The sequence below is a fragment of the Wyeomyia smithii genome, chromosome 3 (genome assembly GCF_029784165.1).
Source record: "Wyeomyia smithii strain HCP4-BCI-WySm-NY-G18 chromosome 3, ASM2978416v1, whole genome shotgun sequence".
NCBI classification, from domain to species: domain Eukaryota; kingdom Metazoa; phylum Arthropoda; class Insecta; order Diptera; family Culicidae; genus Wyeomyia; species Wyeomyia smithii.
Genome location: NC_073696.1, coordinates 54,950,673 through 54,965,769, shown reverse-complemented (window position 1 = coordinate 54,965,769; position 15,097 = coordinate 54,950,673). Strand labels below are relative to the sequence as shown.

Below are 15,097 nucleotides of genomic sequence, written 5' to 3'. Positions count from 1 at the left end.
TTTATTCTTATCCTTACCCTTCCTTCATGCTGAATCTTGCAATACTTCGATGTCCTTTTGCTGACAAAATAAATCCCTTTTACGATAAAACTGGTTGAAAGGACACATAGTTTAAACATCTCCAGGAAATTATAATGGGTGATACTTGGCGGGAGGAACGAGGCTCTGTATAGTAGAGCCTCGAAGTGTAAAAGGAAGGGAATCAACAACAAGAATATTACTCCTAATAGTGGTATGTATTACTTATAATAGAAATGCGGAATACAGAATACATCTGGGCAATATTATGACAAATCAACGTTTTGAAAAAAAAAAAAGATTTGTTTAGTTATACCGATTGGTGTATTTTGCTGGTGTTTGTGTTTGGATTTGATAGGAGTTCAATTACGGATTTTTCTCTGGTTTTGTCTTGCGGATCATGGTTCTTCAAGGGGCTAGGAAGATTGTTGTAAATTTTTTTAAACCATTTATTTTTCATTGAACAAATTTAATCTATTGCAATTTTTTCTGAAATGTTGTCATTTTAAGCTCATTTCATTTCATTAATATTTTTCTACAGAACTTTGAATTTCCATTCAGGACGATAGCAGATTTATTCCAATTCTGCCAATAAATCCAACAGTTTTTTTTTCTGAAATTTTGCACTTGAGTTACTTGATATTCACTTAAACCTGACATACCCCGCGTAATCGAACACAATGAATGCTAATTTTACGAGCAGACAATTTTCTGGATCATCAACGTGTATCATCTGCATACGTGTGTATGTGTGTATGTCATTTAACCTATTGAAGCGGGCGAACATACTCAAGCCAGCGCTGACGCTGGCGGAACCGTTTCAATTTGCATACATTTTCCGGCAAACCACTGTTGCATGTTTGATGTATTCATTAAGTAGTCCTAGCAAATTCCTTTGTGCGATAGGTCTTATACATGTTAGGCACCAAGAAGTACTTAATGTTGTAGTGCGTGATTTAGGGTAATATATCCGGAACGCAGCTAGTTATTATTGAGATTTGTTTTTTATTACTGTGTAGAAGTGTACCGATAACCAGAATGATTCATGTGTCTGATTGTGGCGGTAAACGTCGAATCGCTATCGTTAAACGTCACCAGGAAACGCACTGTACTGTCACGGTCATTTGTTGTATTCATCAATCACACTTCATATAACATAAAACACAATTGGTGGATGTAGCTTGTTCGTTTTGTTGCCTCGTGTTTAAGACGCTATTCTAGTGGTATGGTAATTGGTTTCGGTATCTCTATAAGCTTGTGTTATTAGTTTGCTTTGCGCTTGTTTCTTCCTTTTCTTCTATTGTTTTTTTTAAAGATATTATTTGAATCGTGTTCACATTTTTATTTCCGGTTTTCTCTCTTTTCTTTTCTATTTGATTTTCTTTTTGATTGGTTTCAAATATGCCACTAACCAAAAACGAAAAATTCACTACAAAAAACGGCACGTTGGAACCGACACCTAAACCATTTGCACAATGTCAACCCTTCGAAACGCCGGAAAATAGATGCCCCAATCGGACGGGGGTTACGTCTCGCTTGGCAACGGCGGCGCCGGTTTGCCGGTTTCGGTGTACAATAGCACCACGGAACCGCACTCCGGCTCCCATTCGGTGATGGAAGCGGTAAAACGCGTTCTTGGCTCGGCTATCGGTGCCCAGGATAAGCACTCCCTGCTAGAAGTTGACTCGGGACCGCAGCCGTACATTATCAGCAGCAGGTAAGCGAGCGTTAATCCCCTTCGTCCCAAATTCCGTTCCATCAGCATTACTCTCCTCTTTTCTTTTCACTACTAACCGGGCGTCTCCATTATTTGATTTGTTTGTATGTTTTAGCGTTTGTTTTTATTTTCAATAAATTTCATGCATGAATTTACAGCATCTGTGGCACGTTACTCTGTTAAGCCGTATTCTGAGTGTGTGCGTGCGTGTACCTGCTGAAGCCGGGCGTTGTGTTTTGTTTTGTTTTGATTAATTTTGTTATTCATGACGCTTTCTTGGGAAGGTAAATTATGCGACACGTAGCTATGGCACCGCGAGAGACAATATTGGTAATGTTTTCAGCCCGACGTTCAGATAAGTAAAACTGTTTGAGTTGGCATAATCATGCTTAACACAACTGCAAAGTTTGCCAGGGAACCATTTTAACAAGTTCGTAAAACTATTAAAAGTTTTTCCGCATTTACGAAAAAAATGAAATTCAAGAGGAACAATAGTTCTCTGAGCGAATAATCCTCCGCAGTAACACTTTGGCACTTGTTTTATGGAACCTTGACACAACTTTGGCGCGCTCTATTTCCCATTACACTAAATATTGTATGCATGGGAAAACCTGTACCACCCAGCATCCCGAGCGGAAATGCGTAATATATTTCTTAAAAAAAGTTTCACCGCACGTAACCCAAACTGGCTGTTGCTGCTACTGTTGAAATAGCAGGTCAACCATTCTTTTTTCTGTTTACCTATCACGAACACCAGCTCGACTTGATTGAAGGGACAGAACGAAATTTGTTTGCTCTAGGATGTTTTCCCCCGGTTGGGTATCGCAAAGTTCGCCTCCGAAGCAAATGAACAAAGCCATCCCCAGAGAGGGGAAGATTGAAAACAAATTTCTACATCGCTTTTCTACCCCCAGTCAAATGTTTCGGATGGTATTGTCAACCGGTCTTTTCAGCTTCGGCATATGTGTGACTGTTTGCAGAACGGATTCCAGCGAAAAGACTAAGCTCTGGGTCTCTGGTGACGGTGCTCGTGAACGTCTCTGCCCGAAGGTAGTTGTCACTTCGTTTTCTGTTTGCCGTAGAAGTTGAATCACACAAAAAAGCAGCTCTTATTATGGTGGCGATCGCTAGAGGCATGATGGTTCTCGGTATTCATCCGCGTTTACACTACGAATGAAGAACCACCTTCCAACATTGGCGGCCATTACGGTTCAGCTGGATCGTGCTTGAGAAATGATACACCCAGCATGACGTTCCTGTTGCGCAGTGTTGACCTTTGCCCTAAACGTAAACGTTTTTCTGAATGTAAAACTTCCGAGAGGGATTTTGTAAGAAAACTTGCTTTATTGAAGCGTTCTCTCAGCAGAAAACAAAAACAATATCGCACGCTAGCCTGGGGGGCTAATGTGGTCTGGATCAACTAGATTAGTTGAGAGAATTCGTTATCGATATTGTTTTCGGCACATTTTGCATGTTGTAGGATAAGTACAACGATACACCGTGCCCCAGTGCTGAGTCGAGAAAATATCCAGCTCGGAAAGACCCTCGACCTGATCGGGAATCGAACCCGACATCACAACCGTGTGGGAGAGCTAGCCAACCGACATCGCTAACCACAGAACCACGGGGACCACACTAGTTCTCTCAGCAGAGTGGATGGAATTTAATCTTTTTGAGTTGTTTCTGATTGTCAAGAAGATACTTGTTGCGATTTCGCATCAAGTTGGTGAAATTATTTGGGGGCGGCGATGAAATTGGAAAACTTCAATTAAGTTATTTAGGACGAATGAATTATATGATTATTACAGTCACCCACACAGTTTCGCAATTATCACTGTACCTCTCGAATGAAAGAAAGATGAACGAGAGCCCTGATTGTGACCTTGGAACAGACAAGAAATTGATTTTTTCTGGAAATGTTTTATTGTGTTCACTCGATTAATTTTGCTTTCCGCTTCGTGGGGCGAAACAGCATGATGTATCTCAGGCAACGAAACTCAACAGACAAATTGTTCTCCCCTGATGGGTGAGATTGACGTGGCAGCCATTGTGAGGGAAAACTCGGATGTTGATTGCCGTGGGCACGATTGTCAGGAAAAAAAACTTTGGCATATTTTTCATGCGATACATTTGTAGTGTTGGAAAAATTTTCGAAATTTACCAAACCGAAGTGTTGATAGAGCCGAAAAACTTTACCGGAGACGTTACCGTAATAAGGGGAACATGGGTTTCCGTGCCTTAGGACTTTGGCCCGATAAACCAAATAACTGGCGTTATTTTTTTCTATAAGTTGTTATATATTTTTTACCATTTTCCGCGACTTCGTCATGATTTTAAAAAGCCGTGTTGGAGTGAGATGTTGTGAATATTGACTGACAAGGAAAAACCGGAAAACTTGATAGAAATGTCGTATGGAATCCAACTTTCACAGAAGCTGCTAACTTTAGCAGAGCGTTTGCTAGATTCGGCAAGCCAGTATTAATTGAATAAAAAACTTGAAAAAAGGTGAATTAAGAAGAGACTTCACAGCAAGATTAAGTCGTAATAAAATCAAACAGGCCACAAAAAGACTCAATACGAAAACAAAATCAAAACCCATTTGAGTCACACCGGATGTTCCCCAAGGCTCCCACTTTTGACCACTCCGTTTTATCGTTATAGATATATTTTCAATTTAGATGAAGAGACATGGTGTTGTAAAACTTTGTAGATTCAAAATTTTAAAAACTAAATTCCACAGTATTAAGGAAAAAAAAAACAAAAAACTCATGCTTTGTCTTTATTCTTTAAAAATCGCTGTATTCAATAATATGATTAAATTAGAGATATTAGAGTTCATTAGGATTGGAAAAAAACAATACAATTTGACATAAAAAATTTTACTATGGAAGCACTAATGATTCAAATATTTACACAGATACGTTTTCCCCTAACTCCGAACAACATATTTCAATTTTATTAAATAGTGTTTCCATACCAAACTCCAAGTACGACTATTTTTGTTTTCAATGAAACTTTGCTATATTTTCTTCCAGCGGAAAGATTTTTTAGACTCAAGCGTGACTTTCTTAAAGGGCGGATTTTAGCATACACTTCTTTCAAAGTATTTCGGCTCAGATTCATTGTATAGAAAACCTGTCTAGGAAAGAGTTGTAGGGAGCTAGTATTGCTTTGCAGAAAATATAAACTAAAAAAATGATTTTCGAATAATAAAAATTTATAATAAACACCTATTTTTTCAATTCTTTTTGCGAAAAATTGTCGTCCAATAAAAACTTTTGGTAAAACGTCCAAAATGGAGAATTTTTTTTTCAACCAAACAAAATTCAAATAAACACCTAATTTTTTGAATTCTTTTCGTGAAAACTGGACGTTATGATTTAAATGCCGGTATTACGTCCAAGATGGAAAAAATAAGACGATTTTTTTTCTTAGCGGTCGAGTTTTTAAGCATATTTTCTATTAAATATTTTTAAAATAATTGTTTCCCAATAATAGTAAAAGATATTAATAGTCATTTTCAATCAAAAGGCACAGGGTGACTAATTCACTAAATGCATCGGTTTAGGAGTTATTGTGAATTGAGGTTTAGAAAATTTGTTTTATCCATGGAAATACACCGGCTTTCTCCGTGAATGTGAACTTATTATCTATCCAATTTCTTTGCTCGTAAAAAGTGGAATGTGTAATATTGATCACACATTTTTATGATTCCATAGTTGTTGCTGTAGAATCACGGATAACTTTAAAAAGCAAAGTATTTTTATGAATGAGTCAAATATTTTAAATATAAATTTCAAAGCTATTGATGCTAGCAAATCACGAGTAATTCATGAAAAAGGCAATTTTAACACCCGTAAGTGCTCGGCAGGGTACCCACCAAAATAAAATGCTTCTAACTTTTACAATCCATGGCAGATCTTGATCTTGACCCGTCGAAAAAATAGAAAATTTGTTTATTCTTATACCATTGGACCTAAAGAGCTGTTGGTTGGTGTTGGTGTAATTCCGGATGTTTAAGATTGGGAATCTGCTCCGGTATGGCTATTTTGGACAACTCATCAGATGGACTCAAAATGAATGAAAATCAACTCATGAAGTGATTTAAAGGATTTTGATACCGATGTTGTTCTAATAATAGGCAGATTTTACAATCTTTTGATAGGCCAAGATCGAAATTTAGTCAAGAACTGAAAAATCGAGAACATTTTATTTTGTGGGTACTCGGGTACCCTGCAGAGCACTTATGGGGTAAAAAATACGAAGCCCCCCAATTCGAGTCCCTCTGTTGCCAGAAACAGTCCCATGATGGAAAATGTTTTAGTCCCACTGGTTAGCAGTTTTCGACGCAAACAAGACATACATAATAGTACACGTTCCCGGTACACTCACAGCTAGTCAGCTGGCTGGAAATGAACACGACGCGATAAATCCAGAGAAAATTACTAACATGTCTTAGCATGTTCAGCAATGCTGTGCAGTGCTGCGGTCCACCGGGTGGTCCGTCTACTGTGAAACGCTGCAATCATTAAAATCAGCTGCTGCTCTACCGCTTATCGCTGGTTCAGTAAATCATCCCTCTTGTTTCAGCTCTGGTTGATCGAAACATACGTTCAAGGCGCTACAATTTTTCGCACTTTGATTGACACATAGAAAATTTTCCAATCTATTGCTGTAAGAATAACGTAGTTCTACGTCAAGAATCCTGCTATACATAATCAAGTCTATAATTTTATATAATCGAATCATATCTGTCTGTATATAATAGAATCTATATACAATCGAATCCGACATGTGATTTTAAGTTTCCACAAAAAAATTTTTTTTTCCTTTTGAAATAATTTTTTGTTTTTTTTTTAATTTTTTCGTTTGCTCAAAAAATGTTTATTACAGTGTTTGTTGTGTTATCTACAAACAAAAGTTTCTGAGTTGCATGCTAAAATATATACGTCCAACAAAGGATCATCTTGCCTTTAAAATAGGTGAAGGGGTTGTGTATGAGACTCGACCTCATGGTTAACGTAGACAGCCTGTCTGATGGCAATGTGTTTTTAGCAATAGAGTAGGGAATTATTCGATTTGATGGTATAAATCAGTATATTCCAGTAATAATTCTTTTTCAACTCTCTCTCTCTCTCTCTCTCTCTCTCTCTCTATCTATCTCTCTCTCCCTCTCTCTCTCTCTCTCCCTCTCTCTCTCCCTCTCTCTCTCTCTCCCTCTCTCTCTCTCTCTCTCTCTCTCTCTAAAGCTTATGGTAGCTTGCACCGGTCGACAAAATACAAAAATGCATTCCGAAAGCTCAAACCCGAAAAAAGAAAGATTATCGCTATTCAACCATTCCTACGAATTTTGGTGCCCCTAGCTATTACCAAAACGCGTCAACTTACGTGAGAGTTTTGTATAGAAATTGCTTGCCGGGTTCGTCGCTTTAATTTTATGTTCCCGAGGAAACTGATTGAGGTCTCTGAAAAAACGGTAATTGCCAGGGACATCAAGATTTGCAGGAATGGTTGAATAGCTATAATCTTTAATTTTTTTCCGGTTTGAGCTTTTGGAGTGCACCAGTGTATCTTGTATCAATATCTTTATGTCAATAACTTTGATCCAAAATAATGGAATAACTCTCTGGAAACAATGTAGCGACCCGTAGAGATTCAAAATGATAACTAAGATCAATTTACGACCTATGGGTATCATCCAGATCCCGGAAAAACTCGAGTTATGTTGAGCTGTTTTCCAGAAACCATTAGTCTTCATATTAAACTGTGAAATGGCGTCTGCAGTTGATTTCTGAAAATCATTCTGATTCCAATTCTGATTTGATACTTATATTGACTGGTATTTGGTTTTATTTCCAGTTCTGATTGGTCGAAATCAGCGTTCAAAACAAGGTTCTCAAGGGTGATATTTTTGCTATTTGGTTTTTCGTGTATTCAGATTTGACAGTTCACGCGGGAATTCTGACAGCTGTCAAAGTCTAATGTACTCAGTTTGGTTTGCCATTTCACAATGAACAGACTTACGCCTGAACAACGCTTACAAATAATCGAATTCCTGGGCCTTAGAACAACTTGCTGAAAATCCACTTTTTTCACCGAAAAATTGTGTTCAGTGACGAAGCTCATTTCTGGTTAAATGGGTATGTTAATAAGCAAAATTGCCGCATTTGGATCAGAGAGCAACCAGAGGCAATACAAGAATCGCCAATACACCCAGAAAAATGCACGTTTTGGTGCGTTTTACACGCTGGAGGCATCATTGGTCCGTACTTCTCCAAAGATGATCAAAATCGCAACGTTACGGTCAATGGCGCTCGCTATCGCGCGATGATTCCTGATTTTTCTGGCGGAAATGGTAGAGCTGGGTCTTGTTGACATGTGATTTCAGCAAGACGGAGCAACGTGCCACACATCGCGCGAATCAATGGACATATTGCGGAATGAGTTCGGTGAGCAATTCATCTCACGAAATGGACCGGTGAATTGGCCGCCTAGATTATGCGATTTAACATTGCTAGATTATTTTTTGTGGGGCTACGTTAAGTTTCTCGTCTATGCGGATAAGCCAACAATAAATCCAGCCTTGGAAGACAACGTTACACGCGTTATTCGCGAGATACCAGCCGAAATTCTCGAAAAAGTGACCCAAAATTGGACTTTTCGTATGGACCATTTAAAACGTAGCCGTGGCCAACATTTGAATGAAATTATCTTTAAAAAGTAAATGGCATAAACCAATTTATCGGCTCAAATAAAGATTTCATACAGTTTTGTAATTTTTATACGTTTTTTTAAAAGAAAAACCAAATTCTTAAAAAATCACCCTTTACATTTTTTAATAGTACTATAATTGACATCATCAAAATCAAAATATTGCGCATTTTGGAAGACGTGCTACTTATTTTCCAATCAGCAGGTTTTTGCATAAGATTGCTGCTCTTCATAGCAAAAAGGAAACGTAAACCAACATTGTCTCCTTGACTGTCATTACTTTATTATGAGAAGTGAAATTTGTGCTACTTTTGAATCAACGACGATTTAATAACCTTTCTTAACAAACATTCACGTACTTCAGGTTAACAGTTTTCAAGCCATGTTTTTATTTTCAACAGTAAGTTATTCATTTTTTTGGTTATGTCTTTTTAAAGAGCATCCTAGAGCACCATTGAGGAAATTAATCATACACACCCAAAATGTTTTCCCGGAAAGCGTTTTCTAGTTTCCGACCCAATGCCATATTTAATTGTCTTACTCTAATTACATTTTAACCTACCATTCGCTTCAACAATTATAGTTTAGACTGTCGTAGTTTATTCCCACAGAATGTTTCTTTTTTCTCATCAAATGGCGCAGCACGCTCTCCCAGTGGGACACTCCTAGTTTGCCTAGTTTTGCTACGACGGATATCCTGTCGATCGATATTATTTAATTGCGCGTTATTACCACCGCTTGGTCATTGCCGCGTTGTGAGGCATCCAATCTAATGCTATTTGAGTATGCGAGCCCGAAGGCTGGAGAATCATTCCTCCTCACTTGGCACATAGGCTTGCGATGGAAATAAAGCTTGTCATCAGCCTATTATAATTGTATGTGGCATAGATTCTTGTGGTTTTGCATTAATCATGATTCCCCGATGTTGAACGGGAATGTAGATTCGACCTGGCGAAAGGGATTCGTCCCTGGTGCAATCGGTGAACCTGAAATGATCTCCGCCTTTTTCACAGGGGAAAATGAAAGCACCACAGATCACCATGCAAAATATTTCACCCTGGAATTTGTCGTGAGAACAGTAGTGGCTTGTTATTTTGCAAACCAGTAATCGCAAAATGATAACGTTTAACCTTTGTCTGCTTACTTCTGCATCCAAGCGAAACTAGTGATAATTTCTCGACGGAATTAAACTTATCAACAGCTTAGGCCTGTAACAGTGCGGTGTGCCTCTCGTTTGTGCCATTATTCGCGAACCTATGAACATCCTATTTGTAAAGTTCGTTCGTTTTGAAAAGACGTTTCAGTTGTGTACTCTTATTTTTTAAGCAAAGTTTAAGTTATCGTTTATTGGAGCAGCATCAGTAACAATTCAATGCCGTCATCAACCGCAATACTGCTATCGTCGTTGGAATTCGCTGTGGTGAAAATCAAGTATGTTTGTGCTTGTGATAACCCCGGATCTGAAGTTTTTTGAAAGGTCCGAACTTGTTTGTTTTGGAATGTTGTTTATGTCGTAACCCAGATTTAGTATTTTGCGATAACAGTTTGACGTATCCTGGTGGGGTGCAATCTTGCAATGCAATTCGAAAGCAATGTTATCAGTTAATTTAAATATTGCACTGCATAATATGTGTGTTTTTTTCGAGCAGAAGATTCTTGGTCTGGTTTTATGTGAGCGGTACAACGCGTCTCCATCGAATGTTAATAAATGGCGCTGTAGGATGGTTATCTGCTAACCTACGCTAACCTTTTTTTTATAAAAAGCAGTCTATTTGAAGTTTGAGCCTTATAAATGGCTTGTTGCGGTGATCCCCTGCTACCGTCAATATAAGAAATTTCATAGAAAGCAGAATCCTACTTTAATCTTCCGATGCCCGAATCCAACTTACGGACCGAACCGGCTTCATGATTATTGGCTTAACTGGAAACATCAGCTTTCACCATTACCTTATCTGTTTCTCGGTCGGTGTGCTGTTATTGAATTTCCCAGAAGCAGTGGTCGTTTGTTCACGGTTGGCTGCTAACTAAGGATCTATAGAATTTCACCTGCCATGACCGGTTGTTGGGATACAAACTTGTAAAAATATATTTAAAAAAGTTTCCTTTTCGATATTCTTAGCTTGTTTTGGAACGATTTATGAAGCTTAGACCTTCCCTGATGTTACAGGAACTGCAAGAGTTCTGATAACATGTACACAATTATTGATGCTAAAAAAAATATTACCTGGTGATTGACTCGGTGTATCGAACTGTGATCTTTTACAAAGAAAATCGGTTGTTGGTTTTATGCCAAAAAATTCAAAGTTTAAGCTTACACCTCGTTTTTGTTTGTTTTAAAATTTTTCGAGTGGCAGCAGCTATACTCCACATTTTTAGTTTAGATAACTTTTGCCTGATTTTTCAAGCGAGTAGGATAATATTCAACACACAAAGTGAGATGGTAAAAAATGTCAATTAGTTTTTTTTGCCAAGAAAAAAATTTAATTTTCTTTCTTGATAGCGACATGCGTTTTTCTGTCCTACAATTGTCTTAAGATACTTTTTCATCAAAAAGTAAGCTTCTTAGCGTGCGTGGTTTCACAAAACTGATATTGAAAATGAATTGAATTCTTCTACAAGGACTAGTCATCATATGACTAGCATGCGAGACGTAATTTATCCTAATATCAGTTGAATGAAATAAAAAAAATCAAAGAAATAGCAAACGAAAGTCGCTCGTAAGAAGTATTAACAGCATAGACATGTATAGCGTGGGTAAGCTATCCGAAGCGAAATAAATTCGGGGAAAATTGTTAGGAAAAAAATGTATAAAAAGAAGAGATTTCAACGAAGAACACTTAGCAAAAATGTGTGTATGATATTACCCATGTCAGCATCAATTGAAAGAGTTTTTTAGCTTTCACTGAGTTGCAGTTGTACTTGTTGTTTGTAGCGTTAAAAAAAAGCAAAAAGTCTGCGAAATTCTGTCGGTATGGGGTTTTATTGGAGTGCGATCGAGTCGTATGTTATATTTATTTATATATTAGAGTAGGTTTGAAATGGTTTAGAAGTTTAAAAAATGATTATAGTCATCATGCTATCATGCAAATTTTTCATGCTAGGTTGTAATCAGTGCAAGATGTATTATTGTTCAAAGTTTTCATTCTTTTATGACGCTAGCGTTACTCTGAATTTTTTTCGAGCAAACTGCGGTAACACAATGTTTCACATATAAGAAGTATTGCTTGGTAATTCGGTAATTCGGGGAAAATTGTTAGGAAAAAAATGTATAAAAAGAAGAGATTTCAACGAAGAACACTTAGCAAAAATGTTTGTATGATATTACCCATGTCAGCATCAATTGAAAGAGTTTTTTAGCTTTCACTGAGTTGCAGTTGTACTTGTTGTTTGTAGCGTTAAAAAAAAGCAAAAAGTCTGCGAAATTCTGTCGGTATGGGGTTTTATTGGAGTGCGATCGAGTCGTATGTTGTATTTATTTATATATTAGAGTAGGTTTGAAATGGTTTAGAAGTTTAAAAAATGATTATAGTCATCATGCTATCATGCAAATTTTTCATGCTAGGTTGTAATCAGTGCAAGATGTATTATTGTTCAAAGTTTTCATTCTTTTATGACGCTAGCGTTACTCTGAATTTTTTTCGAGCAAACTGCGGTAACACAATGTTTCACATATAAGAAGTATTGCTTGGATATATTGTTCATCGCTGTTTTTCCCTTTTCATTAGCATCAAAAGAATCATTCTCGAAGTAAAAAGCAGTCCAAGATCTGGCTTATTATTGTTTTGCATTTTTCTGCTTATATAAATGTCATGTCATTTAAAACTTACTGCAAGATAAAGCAAATATTATGTTGAATTTTTTGAACAAAGTTTTGAACATTTTTGAAATTTATATTTTTAAGGTGATTTATATGTTTTGCAATGCTCTTAGTAAACATATTTCTAAGTATGACTTTTTCTGGGGTTATTCAAGAAAACATTTCGTATACCTTATTGCTGTTTTTTTTTTGTTGGAAACTTGATTTTCTTCTCAAAATTTGATGGTACACCGTGAAAAACATGTAAAAGGACGTATGTAAAATGAAAAATAAAGCGGTTGAAATGTTTTCTTTGAAAATCTCATAACAATTATACTTAGGGAAGTGTTGAAAAAAAGTTTTTTTTTTCACTAAGTAATTGAAGAATTTTACGAGTTTCATCGAAGAATTTTGATAGTTCGGTTAATATTCACAATTATTAAGCTGTGGATTGCCCATGTTACCAATTCTACCCGAATTAGCGATTATGTTAGAACTGCCTGGAATTACCGGCTTTACGTTCAAAGTTCCTGCCAGCACGGAGGCGTAAACTGTATAAGTCAGCTACATATAGAACGATAAATAGAAATGTGTCAATTCTATCAATGCATTTCAGGTCTGAGAACTGTAAGGCACAAAATAGCTTTCTTCTATTGAACTTTACTTTACTCGTGATTAGGGCCGGATTTAGGTACTGGGACCCCCTTGCCCCCCCCCCCCCCCCTTAAATCCGAGCCTGCTTGTGATAATGATATGATATGAAATTGGATAGAAATATATCTTCCGGTTCAAAGTAATGCTGTTTTATGAATTTGTGACATTCAGGATTATTCGATACTGGATTGGAAAAAAGTGATCGAAATGATCATGGTGTTAAAATCGTGTCTGAATTTTGCAAATGATGAGATGAATGACCAGCTTCAACGCGAAGTAGGAATACGACAAGTCGATGCTTTCGGACGGTTTTCAATTGAAGGAAAATAACAATATGGCTACTATTCCGCGAGGGCCCAAGTTCGCCTTTCGACGGGCTTTAGTAAAAATACTATACATTTTTTCAAACTTTCTGAAAATATTTATCAAAGACTAGCTGACCCGACAAAGTTTGTTCTGCTCATTTTTCTTTATTTAAATAATCTTGAACATTTTTAATTCATTCCACATACATCCAAAGATTGACCTTGCGATTTGTTAATTTTCAGCAAGTGAATGACGAATCTGATATTGGATACGTTTAAACTCAAAAGACAATTCGTTTGAAATGATTGGCTTTATCGGGATAAGAACATTTCAAAATGGTGTCTGTGGCAGGGCTGATAAAAATCATTTTTACTACAGGAATTCTGTGAAAATTAGGGCCATTTTTTCAATTCTCACTTCCAAGGAACGCTGCGCCCTTTAAAACACAATAGAATTACATTCTTGAAACGAGCTGTCATACTCCGATGAAATAGTTCACGCGCATCATTTAGGCCACGAAATAAAATCTGCTGAAAATCCAACCAAATGATACTCACCGTTCCTTTGGTAATACGAAAATGTTGTTATCAACGTGACGCTTGCTGTCGTTATTGTAATATAACGCTAAAATTTCTTGCATGGTAGTATTTTTCTTATCCATCACTAGTCGCGTAATGCTAATGTACAGTACACGAACCGATTTTACAAAATTACAGTTCACACAATGAAACTCAGAGAAATAAATTTTCAGAAAATTTGAAACAGTGAACATCTAACGAACACGTTTTTACTGCGCCTGACGGATGAGTTGGCTTCCATTATTTTACGAATGATGAGAAAACGGAGGAAAAGAGAATGAACATTGCATGGAGGTGAAATATTTCCTTGTGTTGGTAGACAAAAGCACTGACGTTTATGGTGACTATTTTTCACTTTCATTCTAAAGCTGAAATTTTTCAGTCTAGTCTGTGGTCGATTCTTGGCTTCTATACTATCATCACGATTACGAAAATACTCGTATTGGGTGGAATTTAGTCACTTTCGGCTGTTTTCTAGAAACCGGAAGTCGTCACCTTGGATTTCAAAATGGTATATGGAGTCAATTTCTGGCCTCTTTGCATCATCTTTATTCTGGAAATACTCATATTGGGTGGTTTGTGGTAATTTTTTAGAAACCGAGAGTCGCCATTCTAGAAATCAAAATGGTGTCTGAGGTCAATTGTTGGCTTTTGTGCATCATGCCGATTACGACCAATACCCATATTGATTACTTTCAGCTGTTTTCTAGAAACCGGAAGTCGTCATGTTGAATTCCAAAATGGGATATAAAGCCATTCTGGTCATTTCAGGTTCAGGTCAGTTCATTCTGGTTCCGGAAATTATCATTTTGGTTTTACAGATACCGGAAGTCGCCATCTCAGAATTCAAAATGGTATCGGAGGTCTATTTTTTACTCCTGTGTATAATTCCGATTTCGAAAATACTCATTTTAGGTGGAATTTGAACACTATTAGCTGTTTTCCAGAAACCGGACGTTGCCATCTCGGATTTCAAAATAGCTTGTGGGGTCTGTTTCAACCATTGAGGCGTTATTCTGGTTTGAGAAATGCCGATATTGTGTGGTATTGGGCAAAAATTCTTGGTTGTTTTCTACAAACCAGATGTTTCCATTTTGGATTCATAAATGGCGTCTGCAGTTGATATTTGGCTGCTCATTTTAGGCTCATTTTGGGGATTATTTTAGGCCGTTTTCCAAAAAATAAAATTGGTAGGCATATCTGTTTTATTTGCAGGGAGACCCTCTCCCCTACAATAGACTATGGAGGGGTGTTAAACATTTCTTGCCACCAACAATTTACACATGTTAAATTTAGTTCCCTTTGCTCGATTAGTTC

General features: G+C 37.1%; 1 protein-coding gene across 15 annotated transcripts in view; it reads left to right on the top strand.

Annotated features, from left to right (window-relative positions):
* LOC129729718 (protein NDRG3) overlaps positions 1-15,097 on the top strand; it is a 136,002-nt gene that overhangs the window by 76,327 nt on the left and 44,578 nt on the right. For 8 of the 15 annotated variants that reach the window (XM_055688483.1, XM_055688479.1, XM_055688484.1 and 5 more), the window contains exon 2: positions 1,524-1,735. The exons of 5 other annotated variants lie outside the window; for them this stretch is intronic. In XM_055688483.1, coding sequence (XP_055544458.1) covers positions 1,524-1,735 — 212 coding nt within the window. Of the gene's footprint in view, positions 1-1,523; positions 1,736-9,731; positions 9,878-15,097 lie in introns of those variants that run through there. 2 more of the 15 variants (XM_055688489.1, XM_055688485.1) reach the window with 2 other exon arrangements.